General features: G+C 48.6%; 11 protein-coding genes across 11 annotated transcripts; 7 read left to right on the plus strand and 4 right to left on the minus strand.

Moving 5' to 3' along the window:
- Positions 1–367: 367 nt before the first annotated feature.
- On the minus strand, positions 368–1,823 carry LTR64_003980 (uncharacterized protein; the record flags this gene model as incomplete). Its single annotated transcript, XM_064898330.1, has 2 exons — positions 368–1,510; positions 1,689–1,823. 2 exons carry the CDS (start codon positions 1,821–1,823, stop codon positions 368–370), a joined length of 1,278 nt encoding a protein of 425 aa, XP_064754287.1.
- A 464-nt stretch (positions 1,824–2,287) lies between these two features.
- Positions 2,288–3,429, plus strand: LTR64_003981 (uncharacterized protein; the record flags this gene model as incomplete). Its single annotated transcript, XM_064898331.1, has 2 exons — positions 2,288–3,017; positions 3,068–3,429. 2 exons carry the CDS (start codon positions 2,288–2,290, stop codon positions 3,427–3,429), a joined length of 1,092 nt encoding a protein of 363 aa, XP_064754288.1.
- Positions 3,430–3,931: 502 nt separating this feature from the next.
- On the plus strand, positions 3,932–4,885 carry LTR64_003982 (uncharacterized protein; the record flags this gene model as incomplete). Its single annotated transcript, XM_064898332.1, has 1 exon — positions 3,932–4,885. The coding sequence occupies one exon, from the start codon at positions 3,932–3,934 to the stop codon at positions 4,883–4,885; it is 954 nt and encodes a 317-aa protein (XP_064754289.1).
- A 520-nt stretch (positions 4,886–5,405) lies between these two features.
- Positions 5,406–6,075, plus strand: LTR64_003983 (uncharacterized protein; the record flags this gene model as incomplete). The annotated part of the gene is made up of 4 exons (XM_064898333.1): positions 5,406–5,451; positions 5,626–5,813; positions 5,866–5,982; positions 6,046–6,075. 4 exons carry the CDS (start codon positions 5,406–5,408, stop codon positions 6,073–6,075), a joined length of 381 nt encoding a protein of 126 aa, XP_064754290.1.
- A 386-nt stretch (positions 6,076–6,461) lies between these two features.
- LTR64_003984 (uncharacterized protein) lies at positions 6,462–7,048 on the minus strand (the record flags this gene model as incomplete). Its single annotated transcript, XM_064898334.1, has 3 exons — positions 6,462–6,503; positions 6,549–6,860; positions 6,914–7,048. 3 exons carry the CDS (start codon positions 7,046–7,048, stop codon positions 6,462–6,464), a joined length of 489 nt encoding a protein of 162 aa, XP_064754291.1.
- A 539-nt stretch (positions 7,049–7,587) lies between these two features.
- Positions 7,588–12,474, plus strand: SWR1 (swr1 complex component; the record flags this gene model as incomplete). Its single annotated transcript, XM_064898335.1, has 1 exon — positions 7,588–12,474. One exon carries the CDS (start codon positions 7,588–7,590, stop codon positions 12,472–12,474), a length of 4,887 nt encoding a protein of 1,628 aa, XP_064754292.1.
- A 1,286-nt stretch (positions 12,475–13,760) lies between these two features.
- Positions 13,761–14,887, plus strand: LTR64_003986 (uncharacterized protein; the record flags this gene model as incomplete). Its single annotated transcript, XM_064898336.1, has 3 exons — positions 13,761–13,925; positions 13,986–14,147; positions 14,210–14,887. 3 exons carry the CDS (start codon positions 13,761–13,763, stop codon positions 14,885–14,887), a joined length of 1,005 nt encoding a protein of 334 aa, XP_064754293.1.
- Positions 14,888–15,138: 251 nt separating this feature from the next.
- On the minus strand, positions 15,139–16,063 carry LTR64_003987 (uncharacterized protein; the record flags this gene model as incomplete). Its single annotated transcript, XM_064898337.1, has 2 exons — positions 15,139–15,903; positions 15,986–16,063. The coding sequence occupies 2 exons, from the start codon at positions 16,061–16,063 to the stop codon at positions 15,139–15,141; spliced, it is 843 nt and encodes a 280-aa protein (XP_064754294.1).
- A 1,504-nt stretch (positions 16,064–17,567) lies between these two features.
- On the plus strand, positions 17,568–18,704 carry KIN3_1 (G2-specific serine/threonine protein kinase; the record flags this gene model as incomplete). The annotated part of the gene is made up of 1 exon (XM_064898338.1): positions 17,568–18,704. The coding sequence occupies one exon, from the start codon at positions 17,568–17,570 to the stop codon at positions 18,702–18,704; it is 1,137 nt and encodes a 378-aa protein (XP_064754295.1).
- Positions 18,705–18,919: 215 nt separating this feature from the next.
- LTR64_003989 (uncharacterized protein) lies at positions 18,920–20,206 on the minus strand (the record flags this gene model as incomplete). Its single annotated transcript, XM_064898339.1, has 2 exons — positions 18,920–19,527; positions 19,597–20,206. The coding sequence occupies 2 exons, from the start codon at positions 20,204–20,206 to the stop codon at positions 18,920–18,922; spliced, it is 1,218 nt and encodes a 405-aa protein (XP_064754296.1).
- Positions 20,207–22,547: 2,341 nt separating this feature from the next.
- Positions 22,548–23,434, plus strand: LTR64_003990 (uncharacterized protein; the record flags this gene model as incomplete). Its single annotated transcript, XM_064898340.1, has 2 exons — positions 22,548–23,230; positions 23,278–23,434. 2 exons carry the CDS (start codon positions 22,548–22,550, stop codon positions 23,432–23,434), a joined length of 840 nt encoding a protein of 279 aa, XP_064754297.1.
- Positions 23,435–23,919: the final 485 nt, after the last annotated feature.

The raw sequence follows: 23,919 nt of genomic DNA on the forward strand, positions 1-23,919 counted from the left end.
ATTTCGCAACGCTCACTTTCCAGCTGCTTGCTTCTCCTACAAGCTCTTCTCACGAAGTCACAGTCCTTGAGTCCACATATTGTAGACTCATACGACTAGAGCTGGTGGATATATCACACTTGTTGCAAGACGAAAAGGACCTTCATAGTTCATGACGACTCTAGACTTTTGTCTATCAGTGAGCCTGATGACTCCTAGCGTACCTACATGATCTGCAAAATACATTTTTTACGAGTAAACTCCTCTTCCTCTGAAAGCAGTGCTGTTATTGTTCTTGAAACTCCATAGTCGCTCATTCATGCCCATATTGCTCCAGTGCCTGCCCGCTAAAACGCTGTCAAAATGGAATAACATCGAAGTGAAGGTGCTAAAGCCGTTGTCCATTGCCTAGCTGTCGAAGAAAGAGAGCCGCCTGTTCTGCCGAATAACCCAGGAAAACAGGTCCGTTAAAGATGATCTGGTTGCTTCGCTGATTGTGGGTGGTGGAAATATGACTTGTAGCTTGTGCAGAAGCGGCGCCGTCTGCGACGACTGGGTCAGGTATTTGCCTGCGACTCGAAGCAGTGTCCAATGGTTGCACTGATGGTGGTTTGGACGCGTTCGAGGTTACTGCACTAGCAGCTTTGGATTGGTCCATAGGGACATGTATACCCCAAGGACGTGTTGGTGATTCTCCCACTCGTACGTCCCGAAGCGGTTTGTTGAAGTGCGACAGTCGCTGATCCGGGTCAAGTGGTGCAGTGGTCAAATTCGCGTCTCCATCAACACCATCTGCCCATTGCTGAACGGCTTCGGCTGATTTCGCGTCTATACTCGTCTCCTGCTGATCGCTAGTCAAGTATTGCTTGTGCTTATTGCCCAGTCCTTGAATCATGCTAACAATATTTCCGTATCTCTCGTCCAGCTCGCGTATTTGTGACTCGTTCTGCTGATATCTTTTGACGCAAATTTCATGGCTTCGTGGCAACTCATGCTTGTGTTTTTCAAAATATTGTGCAATCTCTTCTGGCGAATGTTTGTCCAGGAAACGAATTGGACATCTATTGCATCCTCTAGCCTCGTCTAGAGACCGCGCCGACAAGACCTCAGCATGGAATTCAGCAGCAATCGGATCGACCTCGCCATCCAATAGACCGGCCTTGGTCATGCTTGCGAACGGACATTCAAGACTGCTGGGCTTGCCTTGTGTTGTGAAATCCTTCTCCATCTCTTCATAAGCAGGAGGTGCCTGTTTGTGTGAGACAGGACATTTCCGTGGGGTCGATGAGCTCAAAACTTCATCAGTGACCACAGGCTTATGTGGCACAGGGCATCTTCGAGGTGTAGCCACTGCATTCATTTTTGATCGAAGAAGTTGGACGGCTTCCTTTGCTTTTACTATTTCCGGCAGTGATTCGGGATTGATGGGTTGAGCGCAGTTGGTAGGAGGACAGGATATCTGTTTGACTATCTCGTCTTGCCAGGCTGAGAAGGCACCATCGGACGGATTATTGGAGTCATCCGAATTGAACTAAACACAGGGCGTCAGCATGGGATTGCGCCAGAGGAAAATGGATGGTTGGATAGTGAAATAACAATCAGACATCAAAGGAAATCCTCCATGTCACAAAGTTGCGACTCGGTTCTAGAGCTAATGATATTGTAACATCACGAGGTAAAGTACACAGGCAAAGTGAAGTTGTACTCACCCTATCAACTGCCCTCTCTAGTTGTCGCCGTAGATCGTCCTCGACCTTCCTTAATTGACCAAGTCTGTTCAGAAGTGCTTCAAACCCGACAGTGATATCGCTGGCTAGAGAGCGTAGTTCGTCTACCGACGACATTAGCTGCCACTGCCACCTCTTGCAGAAGCCGCCTCGTGTATATCGCCAAGCGCGGGAGTGAAGGAACTCTATATTTCACTTCTGCCAGGCAAGCAATCGATCAGAAGGAACAGAATCAGGCAACATAGACGCTGATCAGATCAACATCCGGAAAGCACATGGTAAAAACACGACTTTCGCTCAACTTTCTTGCCTGAGGAAGCCGCATTTACGCGCTTGCCCGCTTGCGCCTAGCTCACGATAACCACTCCTACCGAGGCTCAGCTACGGCAGGTGCGACCATGGTCAACTTTCTTATTAACTTGAAGATGGACGAGCAGCAGGAAGTGCTAGAGATACGTTTTCGTGTTGTAAGGAACCAACTGGACACAACTACTTAGGGCTACAACATCCTATTAACCGCTGCTCGAGCTATCTTCTACACAACGCTTCGTCCACGAGACCATCCTCAGTCCACCATCACAATGCGCTGCGTTAAGATTTCTCAATATGTGAAAGGACCACAAGAGCTCACTGTAACGACAGAACCGACCCCTCAGCCGCATGCTGAGAAATACCTCATCCGTATCCATGCAGCAGGCACAAACTTCTTCGACCTTCTTCAGATCCAAGGTAAATACCAGCATCAACCACCTCTACCGTGGATCTCTGGTGCTGAGTTCGCTGGTGTGATCCTCGCTACACCTACAGATTCCAAGAAGACAGGCAGCTCAGTAGTAGGCAGTTTCGATGGTACCATAAGCACACAAACAGGACACAGGTTCAAGGTTGGAGACCGAGTATTTGGATCGAGTCAGGGTGCATATGCAACACACATCCTCGCCCCGGAAAGCAGTCTACTGCCCATACCCGAAGGTTGGAGCTTTGAAGACGCTGCCGGACTCTATGTCACGATGCCGACAGCCTATGGTGGTTTGCTAGTGCGGGGAGAGACCAAGCCGAGTGAGTGGGTACTGATTCACGCTGGTGCTGGTGGTGTGGGCTTGTCTGCAGTCTTGGTTGCGAAAGCGATAGGTGCCACAGTGATTGCAACGGCAGGAACGGAAAGAAAGAGACAAATCTGCTTGGATTATGGTGCAGACTATGTCATCGATTACAAGCAGAAGGACTGGCCTCAAAAAGTCATTGAGATTTGCAAGAAGAACCGTACAGGCAATGGTCAGGCCGGTGTAGACGTAGTATACGACCCAGTCGGTCAGTTGAATCTTGTCTATACTCCTTTCTTTCTGACTAACCATACTTAGGCATGATCGACCCATCGATAAAATGCATCACCTGGAACGGCCGGCTCGTTGTCATTGGTTTCGCAGGCGGCAATATCGAAAAGCTGGCTTTGAATAGGGTACTCTTAAAGAATATCTCCATCGTTGGCCTGCATTGGGGCAGGTATGCTGTGATGGAGAACGAGACACTGCATTCAACATGGAAAGGCATATTCGAGATGATAAACAAAGGCCAAATACGAGGCATCACATATACCGACAAGCAATACATAGGCCTGGAAAGCTTGCCTGCTGCTTTGACAGCGCTTGGTGGTCGAGATACATGGGGCAAGGTCGCGATAACGATACCGGATGATGAAGAGCATGTGAAGAGCAAATTATAGGCCACGGGAAAGCATGGAAAATGACAGAAGAGAGGAGCGCGAACGTATGTTCCGACACAGCGTGCCCTTTTCTTTGATATTCTCTCTCCAGATTTCTACCAGCACTATAAAACTTTGAATCTGCTCAAATGCTTGATTATTCAAAACGGAGTCTTAAAGCCATGTAGAGTTGAGACAATCGTATTTTGGGTATGGAAATCGTTTTGTGCCTCATTTGCTTCGACCAGATACAGTCGTACTTCTTTGCATAAGAGCCTGTGATTTACGAACGTGCGTATCTCAACATCTGAACCTGGTGTTGTATGTGAGACGTGTTGTGTATACTAGTATGTATACTTCTCCATTAGATAGGGACGGAGTCAAGGTGAGCAGGTCTGCAGAGACTCAAACTAGAGCAAAGCACACGTACAACTGGTTCTTGTACTGTATAAATGTCGAGCCCAAGTATGGGAACCAGTTCAAATCTCTCTCTTCACTTCTTCCGGCAGAATCTTCAGCAGACATGGATGCCGTAATGGGTTTCATGGCAATAATAGGAATGATAACCTCAATCAACACAGGCTCAATGATAGCGAGTCTTGCAAGCGGTTCTCTGATCTTAAGTTTCTCTCTCAAACTTGTATACGAGTTTGACCAATACGATTTTCCGGCTAACATTCGGCAGATCGCCACTGGAATCGGTGCAGGCGTCGTGGCGGGTGTAGTGAAAGGTCCCGTATCACCACCTGGGCCGAAGAATGTCAATAGGAGAGGGTTTGACGACCCACAGGCGGTTGACATGACTATATACTCCAGGTTCAACGGACCACTTCGAGAACAGACTTTGAACTCTCTGGCAGGGGCCGAGTTCAAGTTGGGCACGCAGCAGGGCGAAGATACAACCTCCATGGCCTTCTGGACGAACTGGCCAGATCACCAGATGAGGCTGAAGACTATCGATGCTGATCCTGCTTGTCTCAGGGGTATCTTTGAGACCACGTTGCCTGACGAAGACGAGCCGGCCAGGGGCACATGGCTGATCGCGATGCCAGAGGAGGGAGAATCCGAGGAGTTGGCTGAGCGCAGCATTTCCAGCTTCGTTAACGTCTTGGCCTTCGTCCACCCAGATGACCTGGCAGCCAATCTAACAAGCAAAGCCGAGGACCGACTGGTGACCGACACAACCGTCGACTTCTTCCGCAGTCTGCCAGCAGCTATACTGCACGAGGCCAGCCTCGATCGTTTCGGTCACAACCAGATTCTCGCATCATTCAATGATGTTGGTCGTGTTCTGAAGCCGCGCAATGTGCAGGCTTCAGATGCTTTCCACAAGTCGCTCCTGCGAGAGGCTTCCAATAGTGCTGACCAGACTCTTGGTTTGAAGGCCATCGATTTTGTGTTCAGCCAGCATTTCGATGGTTGTTATCTGGGAACGGAGGAATGTGTGGAAGATCCTTGGGCCGGGTTGAGACAGTAAGGGTACTGGTGATTATGTTTGGATTGTCGTCATTGCGGCGTACAATGAAAGGACGTGCTACTCCTTGAGGACGTTAATGAGCTTCACTACAATGAAGTCGTCCTATTCATCGGGTTCAGGGGTTTATACGCTCGGCGTCCTGGGGAAAAGTCTCAGAATACCTTGTACAAGTATACCAATGTAACGGGAATGTGCATTGTGTGTCAGTAATTTGTCACGGCGATTTCCTCGACGTGCGGTATTGCTGTCTCATGGTTCGAGGCCTGAACGAGCAGGATCCACGGACGCGATGTGGTTTTCTTGATAAACAAACTTCAGGTTGAACTGACGTCTTTCTTCGTAGAACCCCACATTGTCGTTGAAGTCCTTCAAAGAAGCCAAAACAACCAGCTCTAATTCGTGGTCCATGTATAGAATTGCTACGAAGAACACTAGGATACTCGCTCAAGTCGTTCGTCCTCGCCTGATCACACCCTGCATTGTACCGAGAATACAAGCTCTATCCACCACGATCTCAAGGATGTCTGAACAAATGGAGAAGGTGTCTACCAAGACGGGACCACCGCGTAAGTGAATACACCAGATAATTCGACACATGGTCGCATTCGAAATCACCTACAAGGATAGCCTTGGCCATGTGGCTCATGCCTAGAATTCGCACCGAGAATACCTACACCATACAGGTCCAACATCCACCTAGAGATCCAATCACTAACATGCATCTTTCACCACCAATATAGCAGCAGCGCCTTACTCCCAAGCCATCAAAGCCGCCGGTCAAATCTGGGTTTCCGGTCAACTGCCCGCCGACAGCACCGGCAAGCTCATTGAAGGTAGCATAACAGAAAAGACACGTGCATGCTGTCAAAACGTAAAAGCCATCCTCGAAGCTGGTGGCTCGTCGATAGACAAAGTGGTTAGAGCTGGCGTGGGTCTTTGCTTTCTGCCAGGCGGGACAAAACGTGCTGATTGCGAGACAGATATTTTTGACAGATATGAATGATTTCAAAGAGATGAACGAGGAATATGCAAAGTGGTTTGCGCATAAGCCAGCTCGGACGTGTGTAGCTGTGCATCAATTGCCTTTTGGTGTGCCGGTGAGTTCTCTACATTCTGGCATGGTAAATCGAGGAGTGAAAATTTGACTGATATACAAACAGATTGAAATTGAGGCTATTGCACTGCAGTAAAGTGTCAACGGATGACCGCCAAGAGGAGCAAACGAGAATATAGGCTTGAAGATGGCAAGGGTCCAGACACGGATTAAAAAGGATATCAATCACTTCTACCACCACCTAACACCAACCTCGTCTGCAGACAGCACCCGATATCGTATAGGGGAGATTAGCAAGAGAATATCTCTAGCCTCTTATCAAAATACGTGGATCATCCTCGTGCTTTGAAGATGGTATCTGTGGGCAGAAAAACAATTGGTGGTGATTCAGGTTTTTGCTTGGCTGCTCTCGACTTTGAGATGGTAGGCAAGCAACGGAGGAACAACAATGGTTCTTTGGAAGAACAGAAATGTATATGATCCATTGCGCCGCCCACTATACACTTTTACATTGTTATGTGGCTATAGTTTGACTCCATGAACCTCGTCACCTGCTTTGAAGGCCTATATATGTTAGCGTATGGCACGTCCTTGAGGATAGTTGCTCACTCTTAATGCACCAGAACCGCCCAGCTCAGCCTCCAACCCCTCAGGATATTCTTTCGGTGCACTCGGCCTGTCGGGATAGGTCAAATATACAGCACCACCGAGCACACCGACACAAGATAGAAACAACCCCCACATGGCCATACCCATGCTACCTGTCATAACAGTGTATTCCTCAAGAGAGAATACACCGAGAGTGTCTTCGTCTTCGTGTACTGGTTCACCGAAATTCCTTCGCTCTTGTTTCTCCGTCCAGTCACCGTATGGATCTCTGAATTGTCTCTTAATACGTGGAGGGTTTATATAGCCGCCATTCTACATCCTGTTAGTCATTTCAAAAAACCTCTCGAATTCCTTGCCCGCTGTACCATTTCTGGGTCTTCTTCCTCGGAAAGTGCTTGTACGGATCGTGTGGTCGAGAAGGGAGCTCTTAGAGCTTGTCGAGGGACAACTGCTGGTTTTGCAAGGCGCGAAGCCTGTCGAACAACCTGTCGCGACAGCATGATGAGTCCTTCCTACAACCCTGCGCAGATGAGGGCGTGTTCGCGGGTCGTCCTAGTAAAGTATAGACTGTATCGTATGCAGTCGATTGCTTGACGTGACATTCGATTGCTCAAGCCTACTGTCCGGCTGTGATTGGCTGTTTAGGGCTAGAATGTGGGGTACAAATCACGCCGTCGCAGCTAAGGATTGGCGGAGTGCAGGCACTGCGAGGACGGGTTACGTCTGGCGGGAGCATGGCAATTTGGGGCATGGATAGGCAGGTTTGGTGTGTCGCCCTGCGCTCCTTCCTTCTCTATCACATTGGCGACGACAACCTTTGAACCCTCGTCAACAACGCATATCTATCGTGCACAACCTCAAACTTCGCACAGAGACTATACTAGCATTGCTGTACATTCTGATACCAACATCGATGATTGTCGCTTTGTCTTGACGCGGCACGTAAGTCGCAGATTTGTATAATTAGGTGGAGGTAATTTTTCTGCAATGACCGACGTCGCGGTTACCTTCGCCCTCACCAACTTCCTCACCGTCTCCAATGACCGATCAGGTCAACCCACCCACACTCTCTCTATCAACCACGTCCACCACAAATACTATCGCAATCAACAAAGACTCCAACCAAGAATCGTGGTTGCTGAATCAGCAGGCCAATGGCCATCAGACCGACAATGGAGAGGATGAGGATCATGGACAACAACAAGACCACGATCGCGAACACCCGGATGCACCTCCTTCAAAGAGACGGAAATTGGTAGACAAAGATGAGAAGAAACACAAGTCGTCTCCACGCGCTATATCTCCACCATGGAAGAGTGTCCATGCTGACGGTCCGACCTCCTTCCTTGAGAACGGGAAACGACGGTCAGGACGAACCAACGCATTGCCTCTGCAACTACAACCACAGTCATCGAAACGTCAGACTCGAGCTGCACACGACAAAGCCAGCGAGAACCGTGTGAAGCCTGCCTATAATGACAGCAAACCCAAACCCCAGCCCAAACCGCAAGCCAAGCCTGTTCCAAAGACCAAACCGGAACTCCCGAAACATGCCAAAACCCCGTCTACCGATAGCACGATTATGGTCAGAGGTCCAAGCCATCGATCTTCACCCCGCGTCCCGGTTGTCATCCCCCCTGTGAAGAAGGAGGCCAGCAAGAAGACCCCTGTGAAGGCTTCTCCTAGTAAAGATGCTTCATCCTCTACGCGCAGGTCGGCTCCTGTCGCTGCAAGGTCAATGAAGGAGGTTATCAAGCAAAAAAAGCTGGAACTCAAACGCGAGCGCAAGGAGCTGGAAAAGAGGCGGAGTCAGTATGGACTGGACGATGGTGATATCGACGAGCTCACCGATGATACCGATACTACCTCCGAGTCCCTTGATCTTTCACTTCCATACTCAGGCTCTCCTCCACTGATAAAGAAAGTTTCCTTGCATGTCCGCCCTCCGCAACCACTTGTAACGACTCCAGCCAACATTCCTGTGCCACGTCAATATGCTTCGTTCGAAGACTTCATTCAACAGGACCAAATAGATGAGACAGCCACCAGACCACCCTGGACAGCCAACCAGATTCGTAAAGAGGCTACGAAAAGGCTGAAAGTTCAGCTTGCTACTCGTCGTGGTCAATCTGCCACTTCGAAACTACCTCCAAGACAAGAAGAGCCTGCCAAACAATACGCTCATCATGATCATCTCTTGGCTCACATCAGCTACTTCAGGCTGCTTTTGCAAAAGGAAACAAAAGAGCATATGAGAAATGCTCAGATAGTAGCTCACGAGGCACAGCGATATCTCGAAGTCAAACAGGCCAAGGGACGAGTCAAAAGTGCTGAGGAGGTCCGGAAGGAGCAAACTCTGCTCTGGATTGCAAGCTATAAGTCTGTTGTCAGAGACCTGGGCAAGCTTTGGCAGTCTGTTGAGGCTGAGGTCAATGCTGCTCGTTTACGCCAGTATGAGCAGGAGCAACAGGAGAAGATCAAAGGACATCTCAATCGTGTCCTCGAACGAACAAATGACATGGTATTGAAGCGTAACGATACTGACCTTGCAGATTCTGACCGGAGTGACCTTGATGACGGGGATGAGTCCGACAACGACAGTGACATGAGCGATTCTGAAGATAGTGAGCAAATGTCTGTTTCTGCTTCCGGTTCTGCAAACTCGCTCGATGGCGACATCGATCCTGACGCCACCATGACCACGGCCGAGCTCAAAGCAAAATACGAGAACCTACCTGATACAGAGCCCGCTTCTGCCGCTCCTACCTCCGAACCAGACGCCGAAGAAGATTCTGATCCAGAGACAGTCATGGACAGTGAGCTTGACAGCGACGAAGAGGAGAATGACGATGCTGAGGACGAGCAAGAAGATGAGGCCAGTGACGAAGAAGATGGTGGTGGTTTACTTTCACTTTTTTCGAAGAGAGAGATTGCAGACATGGCCCCAGAAAACGATCTCGACGAAGAAATGGCTGACCAGCCAATTACCGATGATGATTCTGAACCACTTCCTGGCACTGAGAAGACTCTAGTCCAAGAGCCTGGCAAGGACACACCACCTGTGCAGCCTCTTATTAAAGAAGTTGCGGATCCAATGGACCCGGACCAGATCAACGAATCCACAGAGGCACCTCTCCCATCAACGAACAGCTTCCCACATCCTACACATGAGGAATTGAACAGTAGCCGTGACCAGAGTGATCACACGTCTCCAGGGACGTCAATCACCAGGGTTACAGAGGCAGAGTCTGTGTCTTCTATTGAGCAGGCTAATGAGCAACAACATCAGGAACAAGAAGAATCTAAATCGAAGCACATGACACCTGTACCACCACTCCTCCGTGGCACCTTGCGAGAGTATCAGCACGAAGGACTCGACTGGCTTGTCAACCTCTATGCAAATGGTAGAAGTGGTATCTTAGCCGATGAGATGGGCCTGGGCAAGACTATACAAAGTATCGCTCTCCTGGCTCATCTGGCTACAACTTACGAAGTGTGGGGTCCTCACCTGATTGTCGTTCCGACCAGTGTTATGCTCAATTGGGAGATGGAATTCAAAAAATTCTTACCTGGCTTCAAGATACTGACATACTACGGAGACATTAAAGAGCGCAAGCAGAAACGGCGTGGCTGGATGGCTGACGATGCTTTCAACGTCGTGATCACGTCCTATCAGCTGGTCCTCCAAGATGCGTCGTCTTTCAAACGACGGAAATGGCACTACATGATACTTGATGAGGCTCACAACATCAAGAATTTTCGCTCCGAAAGATGGCAGACGATGATGACATTCAACACTCGAGCGCGACTCTTGTTGACTGGAACACCTTTGCAGAACAACTTGACTGAATTGTGGTCGCTACTTTTCTTTCTTCACTACGGCCAGGAGAGCGAGGGTGATGACGATGCTTTCGCAGGCTTGCGAGAATGGTCTGAATGGTTCAAGCGTCCTGTTGAGTCAATTCTAGAGCATGGCAAGCAGGTGCTTGATCAAGAAGACCAAGAACAAGTCGCCAAATTGCACAAAGTAATCCGACCCTTCCTGTTGCGAAGACTGAAAGCCGACGTGGAGAAGCAAATGCCCGGAAAATACGAACACGTTGAATTGTGCCGCCTATCAAAACGTCAACGTCAATTATACGATGGTTTCATGTCAAGAGCTCAGACAAAAGAAACTCTTGCTTCTGGCAATTACCTATCAATCATCAATGCCTTGATGCAATTGCGTAAAGTCTGCAACCATCCCGACCTCTTCGAGACCAGGCCAATCAATACGTCATTTGCGATGCCACGATCGGTGGCCGCTGAGTTTGAAATTACAGATTTACTACTTCGTCGGAAACTCTTTGGCCAAGACCCATATGACAACATCGACCTTGATTTTCTACAGCTTGTACCAATCTCGGACGAGTCTATGTCTAAGTTACAGTGGATCGAGATGTCCAGATGGAATGCTTACCAGCCACTGAAAGACTTGAAAGAGAGACAATGGTCCCGTGTTCGAAATCGCAGCAAGACTTTTGCTACAGCTGATCGGGGTGAGGTTATGACGTCCTTGGAAAACGTTGCACGCCAGACTCGACTACAATTGATTGAGAGGACGAACTACTACGACGCTTTCAAGCATCATCAGCATCCCATCTATGGTGTTGGTCTTTGCGGCAGGCTTGATGTACCTCTAAAAAGTAAGGTCCTGTCACGCTGTGATTTGCACGGCTCGAAAGGCAGGTTCTGGGAAAGAGAACCTGTGCTTGGCTCAATTAATTTGGTTCAGTCACTGGAAACACGATCCCTTGCTATGCAACCATTCATCGAGCAGTATGCATGCATAACACCTGCAGCTGTCGCTATAGATCTTCCCGTCACTGTCATGGGTGGATCGAGAAGCAATGCCATTCGCCAACAGCAAGCCATTCCGTCGTACGATCCTTTCCATCAGGCTCAGATGAAGTTGTCCATTGCTTTTCCTGACAAGCGACTTCTGCAATACGATTGTGGTAAACTTCAGCGTCTTGACAAGTTATTACGACAATTGCAAGCCGGCGGTCACAGGGCGCTCATCTTCACTCAGATGACAAAAGTCCTTGACATACTCGAACAGTTCCTGAACATACATGGCCACAGGTATTTGCGGCTAGACGGTGCGACCAAAGTCGAGCAACGCCAGATTCTCACCGAGCGGTTCAACAACGATACGCGCATCCTATGTTTCATCTTGTCTTCTCGATCTGGTGGTTTGGGAATCAATCTTACTGGTGCTGATACTGTCATCTTCTACGACCTCGACTGGAATCCAGCTATGGATAAACAATGTACTGATCGAGCACATCGTATTGGTCAAACGAGGGACGTACACATCTACCGATTTGTGTCCGAGCATACTATCGAGTCCAACATCTTGCGGAAGGCGAACCAAAAGCAATTGCTGGACGACGTTGTCATTCAGGAAGGTGACTTCACGACTGACTACCTCAACAAAGTTACATACAAGGACATGCTCGACAACGATACTGCTGAGGATGATGTAGCTGGCGCAGCTATGGACAGGGTGCTCGGGGGTGACGTGTCCCAGGGAAAGCATAAAGCGAGTGTACTTGAGCAAGCAGAGGACAGGGACGATGTCGCTGCTGCACGAGTTGCAGAGAAGGAGGTCCAAAATGCTGACGACGGGGACTTTGACGACAAACCCGTTCTGCCAACAGATTCAATTAGTGGGAGGAAGAGCACACTCGATCCATACAACGCTACCAACGCCGCAATCGAGGCAGTTGACGCGCTAAACGATGACGGTATAGAGCACATTGACGACTATATGCTACGACTGCTGCAGCACTTGTTAAGAGATGTTCCCCTGGTTGTCAGGGATAGAGATAGAAATAGGAGAGGCAAAAATAGGAAGAAAGGCGGCGATGGTCGTCGGCGGTAGTTTAGCACGCCAGATGCACCCATGCGCGCATGTTGTATAACTTTATGTAGAATATCATTTTGAATAGCGAGCAGTGCTCGTTGTTGCTCCCGATACTTGGCTTCTTCTCAAGTGTTGTGATACGTGTGCTTCTTGTAGGTCTTATAGCCAGCTTTGCTAGTACAATCACACACATTTTTGGATTTTCAGATCATATCAGCTTTATGCAAATATCGAGTTGGCTACATGTCGACATTGTGTTGACTAGACGTCAACGCGCGTCAAGCCTGTATCAATGCATCGTCCACGACGCCTAGCCGTGCGTCACGAGTATGTCACGAAGCATGTCGGATAAAAGTTACGGACGTTTCGTCAGCATCAAGCGCGAAATGCGTTAGTCGAAGGCGTTGCGCTGGGCAACGAGCAATTTCTACGGGCGTACGCAGTGACAGCGAGGACGAATGACTTTGAGGCGGCATGCTATCAATACGTAGTACGATTACAGGCAGCACGGGAACATAGAGCGCTAGCATATGCAGTCGTGCAACCTCTAGGAACTTGTAGCCAGTTCTTGCTTAAGGACGAAGGTTCGGGACTTCTGACCTTCCTGATGCAAGAGACTGGAGTGGTAAATTCAAAGAAACGTAGCGTCGCTCATCTCCTCATGTGCAATTTAGCGCGAAATAGGAATATACTTGGCAAAAAATACTAGGACCTTTAGCAATAAATTATGTGGACGTAAATGTGCATCATATAGAACATCATTGAAGGTCTAAGAAACGTTTTGTTCTGGAGACAACGGAAAGCGCAATCTAGAGAGCCAGAACGCAGTTCATCGTCTTGTACCAAGGAAGGTGCAAGTCAGCCATATGTAGCCAATGGAATCATCACGTGACTATATCGCCTTAGGCAGCAAAGCGTTCATCATCTCGTGGCAGCTCTTCCAGATTTAGGGTCTTCACTTATTCCACACAAATTTAGTATAGCTATGTTCTTGGAGCTCAAAACTATCGTTCAACCATGGCTTTCAGCTTCAGAAAATGCTCCGGATTTGGCTCGTGGGCGCGATTCAGTGCTAAAAATGTGCACAAATCCTCAACTGATAACATACCAGTATAAGTTTTGTCAAGAAGTTCCGGATGATTCGTCTACTTAAGCTGGCCAGTATACGTGCTTGAAATCTGGAGTCTCAACATCTCAGGGCACGAGAATACACTTCGACGGTCTAACAAAGTTTCCTTTTGGACTTAATCATTTAGGTCCTATACTTCACTTTGAAACCATAATCACGTCCCAGCAATACAATCATGGCAGCCCAATCGGATACACTCGACATGTCCCTATACTTTGGGGATATGGAACAGAGACTGCGATTCTGCACAACACTCCTTGACCAGCTTAAGAAGCGTGGCTGTGTAAAGATTCAGAACCATGGGATCCCGAACGAAGACATACAGAGGTTGTTCGAATTGGTATGTTGCAAACACTAGAGCAAAGACTGGGGGACGCACTTACTAATCTATTCCTCGCAGACTCGCCAATTCTTCAATCTATCCTACGAGGACAAAATGAAGGCAAAGCGTCCAGCCCAAGCTAACCCAAACAGGGGCTACAGCTTCGTCGGTCAAGAGAACGTGGCAGGTATCAGCGGCTTCGAGAAGGGACTGGGTCCGTTGACTACAAAGGATATCAAGGTACGGAAGACGTTCCGAACTCGAAAGGCCAAGAAGAAGATGTACTGACCTTTTGAGTATAGGAAACCCTGGACATGGGTTCCGCGAACGACAAGTTGGTCGATAACATCTGGGTTCCGGAGGACATCCTTCCTGGCTTTCGCAATTCTATGGAGTCTTTCTACGACAAGGCATTCGAGACAGAGATGCACCTCATAGATGCTCTCGCTACCGCTCTAGGAATCTCCGCAACACACCTCAAATCCTTGCACTCGAAAGCGGAAAACGAGTTCAGGCTTCTACATTACCCTCCTACTCCAGCCTCGAAACTAAAAGATGGAAAGTCAACTCGTATCGCCGAACACACAGACTTCGGTACCATCACCATGCTGTTCCAGGACTCTACAGGTGGTCTACAAGTCGAAGATCAGACACAACTTGGGACATTCCGAGATATTGAGTCCTCGGGCCCGACAGACATCATCTTGAACGTTGGAGACTCGTTGCAGAGACTAACAAACGATACCTTCAAGGCAGCTTGTCACAGAGTCACATATCCACCAACGATCAAAGCTGACGGCGATGAGATTATCCCAGAACGTTACTCCATCGCATACTTCGCCAAGCCGAATCGTGACGCATCTTTGCTTCCTCTGGAAGACTTTGTCACTGATGCAACGCCTTGTCTTTATCAGGACATCACAGCATGGGAGTGGAACAACATGAGGATCGAAAATTTGTTTGCTGGAACGACGGCGTGATTTAAGATGTCGTGGAACAGCAATATGTGAAGCGAGCTTAGGTGTCCTCCAGGATAGTACGAAGCACTACCATGGTCCACAGAATATCTCTCTTCTTTGAAGCATATAGCTTCTGTACGGGTGTATCTGGGAGTGTATGTGTTATTGATTGAAATTACCTCGACATCTCTCAGCCCCTGCTCCTCGCGCGCATCAACACACACACACACACACACACACCTTGAGCTATATCTCGGTGCCATCTAAACCACTCACAGCCCTTCCAGGACATCTGTGATCGCCTTGACTACAACCTCGGGTCTGCTGAGATGCATTCCATGTCCACCACCCTCGATCTGAATATACTTCACAACATCCTTCTTACCACTTATCTCCTCAACCTTGTTGATCATGCTCTGCGCTAACGCAATTGGCACAACATCATCATTATCACCAGCAATATACACCACCCGTCCCTTGAATCTGTTCTCTCCCTCACTCCACATGTCGTTTTTGACCTGCCCATCAAATGAATCAGAACTATGTCTCGTCATCGTCTCGAACCAGGCCTGTATCTGCGCTTCGTTGGTGAAAGCAGTGTCTTTGAAGATACCCGGTCCACTGCCCTCAGGAAGAGTCATATACTCGCCTTTCGCGCCTGTTTTAAGTGGTTCGAAGAGGTACTCGGCCATGACGTTTCGTATACTATCTCCTGGTAATGGGACGAAGCTGCTGAGGTAGATCATGCCAACTACTGCTCCTGTCTGCGTGGAATCGCTTTCAGTGGTCAGTGATGCGCGGCTCGGAAGGCCGGATATCGCTTCAGTGCTGGGAAAGCCACCATACGAATTCGCGACTAGGACAACGTCGCGGCCTTTTGAGAGGTGGGCCTGGATGACTTCGCGGATATATAAGCTGTCATCTTCGAGCTTGGCTGGTGGCGTACGGAGGTCTGAGGGTGGGCAGGCTGAGAGTAGTGGAGTGGGTGAGATGTGCTCGAAGCCTTGTTGAGAGAGTATGCGGACAACGTGTGTGTACTTTTGTTCAAGGTGAGAAACAGAGACTTTGATGCAGAGTGTGCAAGCACGGGGATATAGTAGGCAGTGGATGGAGACTTACAAAACTAGTTGGAGAGAATGAGCCAGGGACCAGGACAATTGCGGTGTTAGATTTGACTTGGTCGGGAAGGGTAGTCATTGTGGCTTCTGTTCGGATGAGACTTCCTGATAGTTGATCACAGGACTTCAAGACACCTTGAATGACAGGTTCGCTTTGTAAGACTTGTAAGCACTCTGGCCTCGGATAGACACCACCTCGGCGGCTTGGGGTCGGGGTTGAAGACGATGTTACGTTTTCCTACCCCACTTTCCGCTGGTGTTGCTAGCTAACAAGTACTTTCTTCAAAAATCTCACGATTAGCACAAGGAGAAAGCCAATACGTATGAGGGATAAGAAACATCCGTATATGTATTCACACGAGCCGGCATGAATGTGAAAAGACAGAAAGTGTCCGAATGCTGAGCCCTCGTCCGCGGGTCGGCCGGAATTGGGGACGACAGGTTGCCTTGAGCTCTGATGGCTTGGCGTGCCTTGGCCTACATTGTCGCGGCATACTGTCTTTTCTAGCCTGGTTTTCTCCTTATCTATCTGTAAGTGGACTTGAGAATGGGAAGATCCTCGAGTACGTTCGTACACGCAGATACAGAGTTCTGGTACGGTGACGAGCCTGAAGTCACATTCCGACCTGGATGGCGTCGATGATACCATCTTCGCAAAACACAATCCGTGTATCTTGACTCAGTACGCCACATGGATTCGAAAGCAAGGTGATACTGCAGGATCACTGCCCGTCCATTGGAGGTCTTGTGCTGGTAAAGTTGTTGCAATCACATGTCATTCTTGCTGCCCAATACCGTACACATTCCGGACTTCCTCTTCTCGATTTTCAACGACATGACTGTCGTCAGTTTGCTCACTCCGAGTCAGAACGAAGCAAAAAAGAAAGTCGACCGAGCTCAAAAAGCAAAAACAATTAACAGTGAGGATTCGCTGGTTGTCTCCAACCCAACTACTAACTCGTCGGCGCCTGGCTTAAGTACGGGTGATCGAACGGGAACCCCTGTTTTCCAAATCCTATGGTCGATTGCGAAGATCAACTGTAATTATTACATTTATATTGTCTTGTGTCGGCGGCTGACGAAATGGAAGTTCTGCCGCCTCATGGGGGTTTACTGACTGCTAGTGCTGGCCCTTGAGCCACAGGATACGATCATGCCTTTGTGGAAGGACGGTCGAAGGAAAAGGATCGTGCCTCAGCTCCCTCTCTACTGCCACCTGACAGATCTGCTTCAGATGTCTTCTACCCAAAAATGCCTCAGAGTATTGCAAGCTGGAGCACAGTTCGTTTTTTGTTTTTTTTAAAGCACTTAGTAAGTGATGACTAGTGTTAGCTCTGTCATACTACATAGGCAACTAAAGATTCACTTTGTTTCAACAACAAAGTATCAGTCACAATGAGACAATGCACTGAGCCACACAGGCATTGTTGCATTGTGGTTCGTGCATACTACGGTATATGAATTCTATATTGCCACAGATTGAGCCAGTACAGTGACCTACCCAAACTAAGTCTTTTCAAACCAAAGCGAACCAGTACAGCGATTTATCAAGCCCAAATCCTTTCTGAAACAAACCCGACATGATGGAAACCCAAGAACAACACCTGATCACACTCGCAGACAATCTGCCAAACCTCGACCTTTCCCCTGTAGAAATTGACAACGATCCCAAGCCAGGCATGGCACTAGCCGTCTGTTACCAGATGGGACTGCAGCCTGTGCTGCTAGTGCGACCAGCCTTTGCTTATGGCGCATATGGCGTCTGTTCTGTTTGGCTCGGAGCGAATGACAAGAAGCTCTACCTGCGTAAGATGGTGCTTGAGTGTGCAGGTATGACCGCGACCCCGAGCGACATTGTTCACTATGTCCCTCATTTGAATGTGCCAAAGCTTGTTCATTATGTTAATCATGAGGCTGGTCCAGAACCTAGACTCTCAGATGATATGTTCGAAGGCATGAAGCAACAACACCTCTGGAGCATGTTTAGTGAGTTTATCAATGGCCCAACGCTGGAAAAGGTGATCAAGCAGTATGCTAACAAGCAGATGTATATCCCTGAGACCGAAATCTGGCGTGTCGGAGCAGCCTTGTTATCTGTGGTCATGAAGATGCAGTACCCAATGGGTCATGGTTACCAGACTGAAGCGAAGCTTCACCGAGACATCCGGCCTCGAAATATTCTGGTCAGCAATTCGCCTGAATCCACACAAACCACATTCCACCTCATAGATTTTGGAATCGCCGCTGGGCCCGACATGATGAGGCGGATGCTGCCAGGCAACTTTGATGTCTGCATGATTGCGGAGGTACTCTTCGGTATGATGCTTCACAAAGCCGACCCAAATCCCCGCCAATGTTGCAACTTTGACAACGATGTCTTTTCTCTGTCAAAAAGACTGCCTGACTGGCCTTACAGTGAAGAGCTCTACAGCTCTATCAGCGAGTTGCATAAGTATGAGCACAAGAGTAAGACACCGCTGCAACCAAAACCACAACTCCGGCAATGGATGAAGAAATTTCAGACCTTTGCGACGTCCTCTTTGGAGCAGGCGACGAGCGATGGCAAATCAATTCGACTTGAGTCGGTGGCCCCGCTACCTGACACTAAGCCTATGCTGTTCAAGCATTCAGAAGCTGACGAGGTGATAGCAGATTTGAAGCTCAGAAACACAACGCCTGTTGTCCTTTCCAGAAAGCGTGGGTCGATGAAGCCAGCTTAGAGATAGTGCAGATCGAAGAAGATCTGGAGTGGGCGCCTTGGATGAGCAAGGTTTGTTGGTCTTGAGGAGCAAACGACTGATCACTAGTACTATAGTAGAGCACAATATGAGATTTTTTGTTTTTAAAAGATTTCTTCGAGCAGCGAGGAGAACAGGACTTACTCGATCGTGTAGCAGCGAGACGTTGTATCATACAACGATCAATGCATGCTGATTTAGAGCTTCGCTTGTGTAACAGCAAAGAGATCCCTGTCAAGTAGACTCTCCATAACCATCTTCCATTCCTCGGCCTTTGCAGGATCAATTGCATTAGCGTCGTAGGATACGCCGAAGCTAAGGTGCTTTGAATCACCATATGCACCTACCAGGAACTCACCATCACGCGGTCTAACAAGACTGGAGATACCTTTGAATTCGGCGACCAGATCCTTGCCTCCGAGATTGCTCAGGTCGACCTTTGGGGCGGTCATTAACACACTTATGTCTCCAACAGAGCTAATCCCACAGGTTGCTAGAGACGGACTAGCTTTAGCTGGAAGTGAGCCTTGCACATTTATGCCTGCTTTGGCTTCTGCATCCGCACGATTCTCCATACGTTCAGTGGTGGAACAAAAGAGTGCTGGTATGAGCTGACTGGGACTCCTGGAACCAAGATGTATCTCTTCCTCTAGGCTGCGCTTTCGCTTCTGGTATTGGCGTAACTGTCTGTGTGCCAGACGACCGAGCAACTTGAAGCGGCCAACGAAATCGAGGTCGTGCGGCAAGAATGGTAGGGTGACTCCATCGCTAAAAGCAAGCATACAGGAACCGTTCGGCGATTCACCTGTAAGGAAGGGTCGCGGATTGACTGGAAAGGATCCGACGAAGGGCAATCGCTGCGCCATAGACACACCAGGGTTCCGTCTTTCTTCCATCTCCATCATCGCCATAGAAACCAAAGTGAAGAGTCCACTACCAATACTGAACCCAGCTTCTTTACAAAGCTTGCGCATATTTTGTACAGACCGTCCGTAGAGGTCGCCACTTATCCTGCCACTGTTTAGAGGAGGAGTTTGGCTATAGTCAAGGACATCGCGATAGGTTGGAGGCAACGGTCGAGCTTCCGCCAATGGTTTCTGACGCCTCAAAGGATTTTGGAAAGCGGCGGGTGGGGGATGCCTAACATGGCGCAACACTCTCGTCAACAACCAATGCCATCTTTCCCGTGCCTTGTTTTGAGATCTGAGTGGGTAGAAAGCTTCCTGTGCTAGAGGTAATCGAGCTCTCAATTCGTGCTCGTTCGTGAAAAGGTTGCCAAGCATTTCGTCCAGCTCGTTGCCATCCATGTTCAGAATTTCTGCAATTTTTCCTGCCCATCGAAACGTCGTCAGACCGTCAACGATTTGATGTGCAATAACGCAGATGAAATGTAGTAATATGGTATCATTCGATGTTCTTTGAAATGGCATGACATAGAGCGTAGAGAGAGCCTCCCGAGCATTCAACGTTCTAGCACTGTTCATGGTGTGATGGTAGAAGTCTTTAGTGTCGACGTTTGAGTAAGTATCAGCGACGAACTTTACCTGTAGTCTACTGTCAGCCAGTGCTTCCTCAGAAGACCGTGGCCAACGGTAGACGAAGCATTTGTCGGTCCACCGAGTGCTTCTGCTTGCAGTCGTAAATTCATGAGGATACTCCGAAGTACAACTGAGCAAGATCTGATCATGGCGCATTAGAGTCCATGCCAGGATGAGTCTTTCACGCAATTGATCGTCACTGAGCTGCGTTTTTATCTCAAGGCTGATATTTTGGTGCAAGTCTGCTCGACCGCACCACAACGAACCATCCGCATCGAAAAGACTTTCCACCACACCTAACGGTCGATAATAGACGCGATCGTTGCTTCTTTGCCAATTGTATCTCTCTGCTTTTCGTAAGTCCAACCAATGTAGAGATCGCGGGTTGCGATTGCCGGCAACAATTTGCTGCATCAAGATGTTCGTTTGCCATTTAGCAGGTCTTCCCATCTTGGTGGCTATACCTGTTGATCACGACCATGTGGATCGATAACAATGAAGGACGAAAAGAAAACAACAGCTGTTCGATCGACGCTCGACGTGGAAAGATTTGTGCCGATGCGTTACTGTCGGCATGTCATCATCTACTGTGTAGTCTCGAACCTCGTCGGTTTCCTTTCTGCTACAGCTTTATGATCCGACAAGCCCACTGACACTGGCTCTGTGAACACGGCACTGGTAAGAGTGCTTCATCCTGTTCAGTTTCTTTCAAACGGGTCACTGGCAGATCTTACACGATTGCCCTGATCGTGAGATCGAATGAGCAAGCGACCTGGCTCGTAGCGTTTTTGAGTTGGCGCCAGCTTTTGTGCGAAATCAGGCCCACCGTAACCACCCACACTCCTCGCCAAACCAGCTCCGAGACTGTCCCATACCAAAAAGTGAATGCGTGCTTGGACGTTCGTTGTTGTGTACGTATGTCGTCGAATAATCTGGTCCAAGTAACTGGAACCTCTGCGATGATATTCAAGTCAAGCTCAGGCAATGATAGCAATACACCCTTTTAGGTAAGCAACGAAGACCACAAGTGACAATACGCATGGAACGACGCTATTCTGCTGAAATTGTCAGCCTGTGACTCACAAGATCAGTGGAAATTATCTATGTCACGATATCCGAGTTGTGCTGAGCGGAGACCACACTACAATCGAAAGATATCTCCAGCAGGAATAGCTCACTCGGTGTAAAAGCTGAAAGATTCGAACACAATCGAACATTCTTCAAAGCACAGTGAAGATGCATATGCGTCCAGTTCTACAAGCTGATCTTTACGACTTTGCTCGGGTAGTAGGGGTATCGATGTGGAAGGACGAGCTCATGGAGTATACCGCGCCCTACAAGGACAACTATCCCGACTCTTACTTTCGCCTTTGCTTGCTTCGAACCAAGATACGATGGTACAGGGGTGAACTTATGTTTCTCTGCGTTAGCGATCACGAAGATACTGACTGGACTGGCGAGGAAGTCATCATGGGCTACTGCTGCTACAGCACAACAGTGAAGACAGCAGAAAAGCCACTACGCAGCGGGTGGCTGGGTAATCGGGTTGAACAGTATGCATTGAGATGTCAGCAACACTACATCAAGCTCTTCAAGCTGAATCGGAGCGCGGATCAGGTTGCTGAACAACACTTCCGTAGTGTTATTAACGAGCAGGCATTCGATCCATACTTTGCTACATTGCCCGAACGCCACAGAACAACTTTGCAAGGCCAATATTGGGAATTGGAACTCCTCGGCACTCATCCCGATTATCGTCGCAGAGGTGTGGGAACGAGCATGCTGCAATGGGGGTTCGAAAATGCCACGAAGGACAGTGTGCCCCTGATCCTTTTTGCGACGGTCATGGGCGAAAAACTCTACTTAAGTACAGGCTTCAAACAGGTAACTCAAATAAAGATGCTTCCTGACGATGCAAATTCGGCTGCGACACTGCGAGAATTAAACTTGGGCTTAGGTAGGGGAGAGGGACTGATTTGGGCTGGCATGACCTGGGAGCCACCTACGCTGCTAAGCGGAAGGGAAGAGGTAGTTGCTGGTTCATGATAATGAGCATTGTCTGGCATAAGCGATGCTTCCTTGTGCACCTGGTTGGAATGTGAAGATTTAGCTGCCTCAGGCATTCCCCGGAACTCAAACGCGTTCCATGTTGTCTTTGTGACGTAGTAGTCACAGATATCTTGGAATTGGATGGTTGAGAATTTCGTGCTTCTGGCTGCTGTACTTCCTTATCCTGCACCTCTCCCACACCTGCATCACTTCTTCTACAATTTCCTCTGACACAAACATGGCTGAAGTCGCTGATCGAGTGCGCGATGTCGCAAAAGACGAGGCCGCAAAGGTCTCAGCAATGACCAAAGAAGCGGTTGAATCGCGTGCCTACCTCTATCCCCTCAAAGGCGTTCTATACTTCCTCACTCACCGAGACCTATGGCGACCTTTGACCTCGAAACTCGCGGCAGTCCTGACCACTTCCATTGGCGTCACAACTTTGATGTTTACCTTTGCCTATCTGCCACAATTGGCGATCATGGCCTTCACGAGCGGTCCTGCAGCAGCCATTACTGCGGCCTTGCTCACGCTGAGCGAGAGCTCGACTATTGTGAACCTGCTTTCGAGGACATTTTTCATTGAGGAGGCTCTCGTGGACACATTTGATGGCACACTGTTGAATCAAGACTGCAAGAACCTGGTTAGCGAGGGTCGACAGATACAAGCAGGAGGAGATAACATGGCCAGGCTAGGAAAATTGATTAAGAAGCCATTCGCAAAATTCACTCCAAACGCTATCATCAGATACTTTATCTACCTCCCACTTAATTTCATCCCTGTTGTTGGAACTGCCATCTTTATCATTTTGCAAGGCAAGCGAGCCGGACCTACAGCCCACCAGAGATATTTCCAGTTGAAGGAATGGTCAGCAAGGCAACGAGAGGCACACATTGAACAGAACAGAGGCGGCTATACTTCGTGAGTCCGGTCATCACCCATTTACAAGCTTGAGCTAACAGTTTCAGATTTGGAATTACTGCATTTCTCCTCGAGATGGTCCCGTTCGCTAATCTATTCTTCGTTTTCACCAATACTGTTGGAGCTGCCTTGTGGGCTGCTGACCTGGAGAAGAGTGCCGGTACTGCGCCCAAATTGAGAGAACAGGCAAAGAAGGCACAATAGTGTAGAAGGGTTTCATGAGTTATGGCCCGCGCACCTACCTGTTAACGATTGAATGACCGAACGAGAACGATGAGACTGAGAAACGCTGTGAATGATTCAGAGCACGAACGATGAGCCTATGTGGTTGTTCCGCCTTTGATCAGCCAAAGAATGAGTAATTGACGTGAGGACCACAATTGCAAAGGAATTCGGTAGCTGTTGGCTGTTTCCGTGAGACCACTTGGCTATCTGGCGTCCCCTTTGTAGAGCCTAGGGCATAGGTACATGAAACAAACGGGTGGTAGACGGAGAGGACGGAGGTTTGTGCTAGACGGTACGTATTTGAGGTATGTGTCACAGCCCTTTACTGTTGTACTACAACCAGCCGTCAACCACATGATGTGCAGATCACTATCACGAGTGAAAGGTGGGCAGTGAAATAACGCCGATTTATTGTTATTGTTGTTGTTGTTATTGCTCTGAGCTGGAATCACGCATCGTCGCTT

This window comes from Lithohypha guttulata, assembly GCF_036872675.1.
Source record: "Lithohypha guttulata strain CCFEE 5908 chromosome Unknown scaffold_3, whole genome shotgun sequence".
NCBI lineage: Eukaryota > Fungi > Ascomycota > Eurotiomycetes > Chaetothyriales > Trichomeriaceae > Lithohypha > Lithohypha guttulata.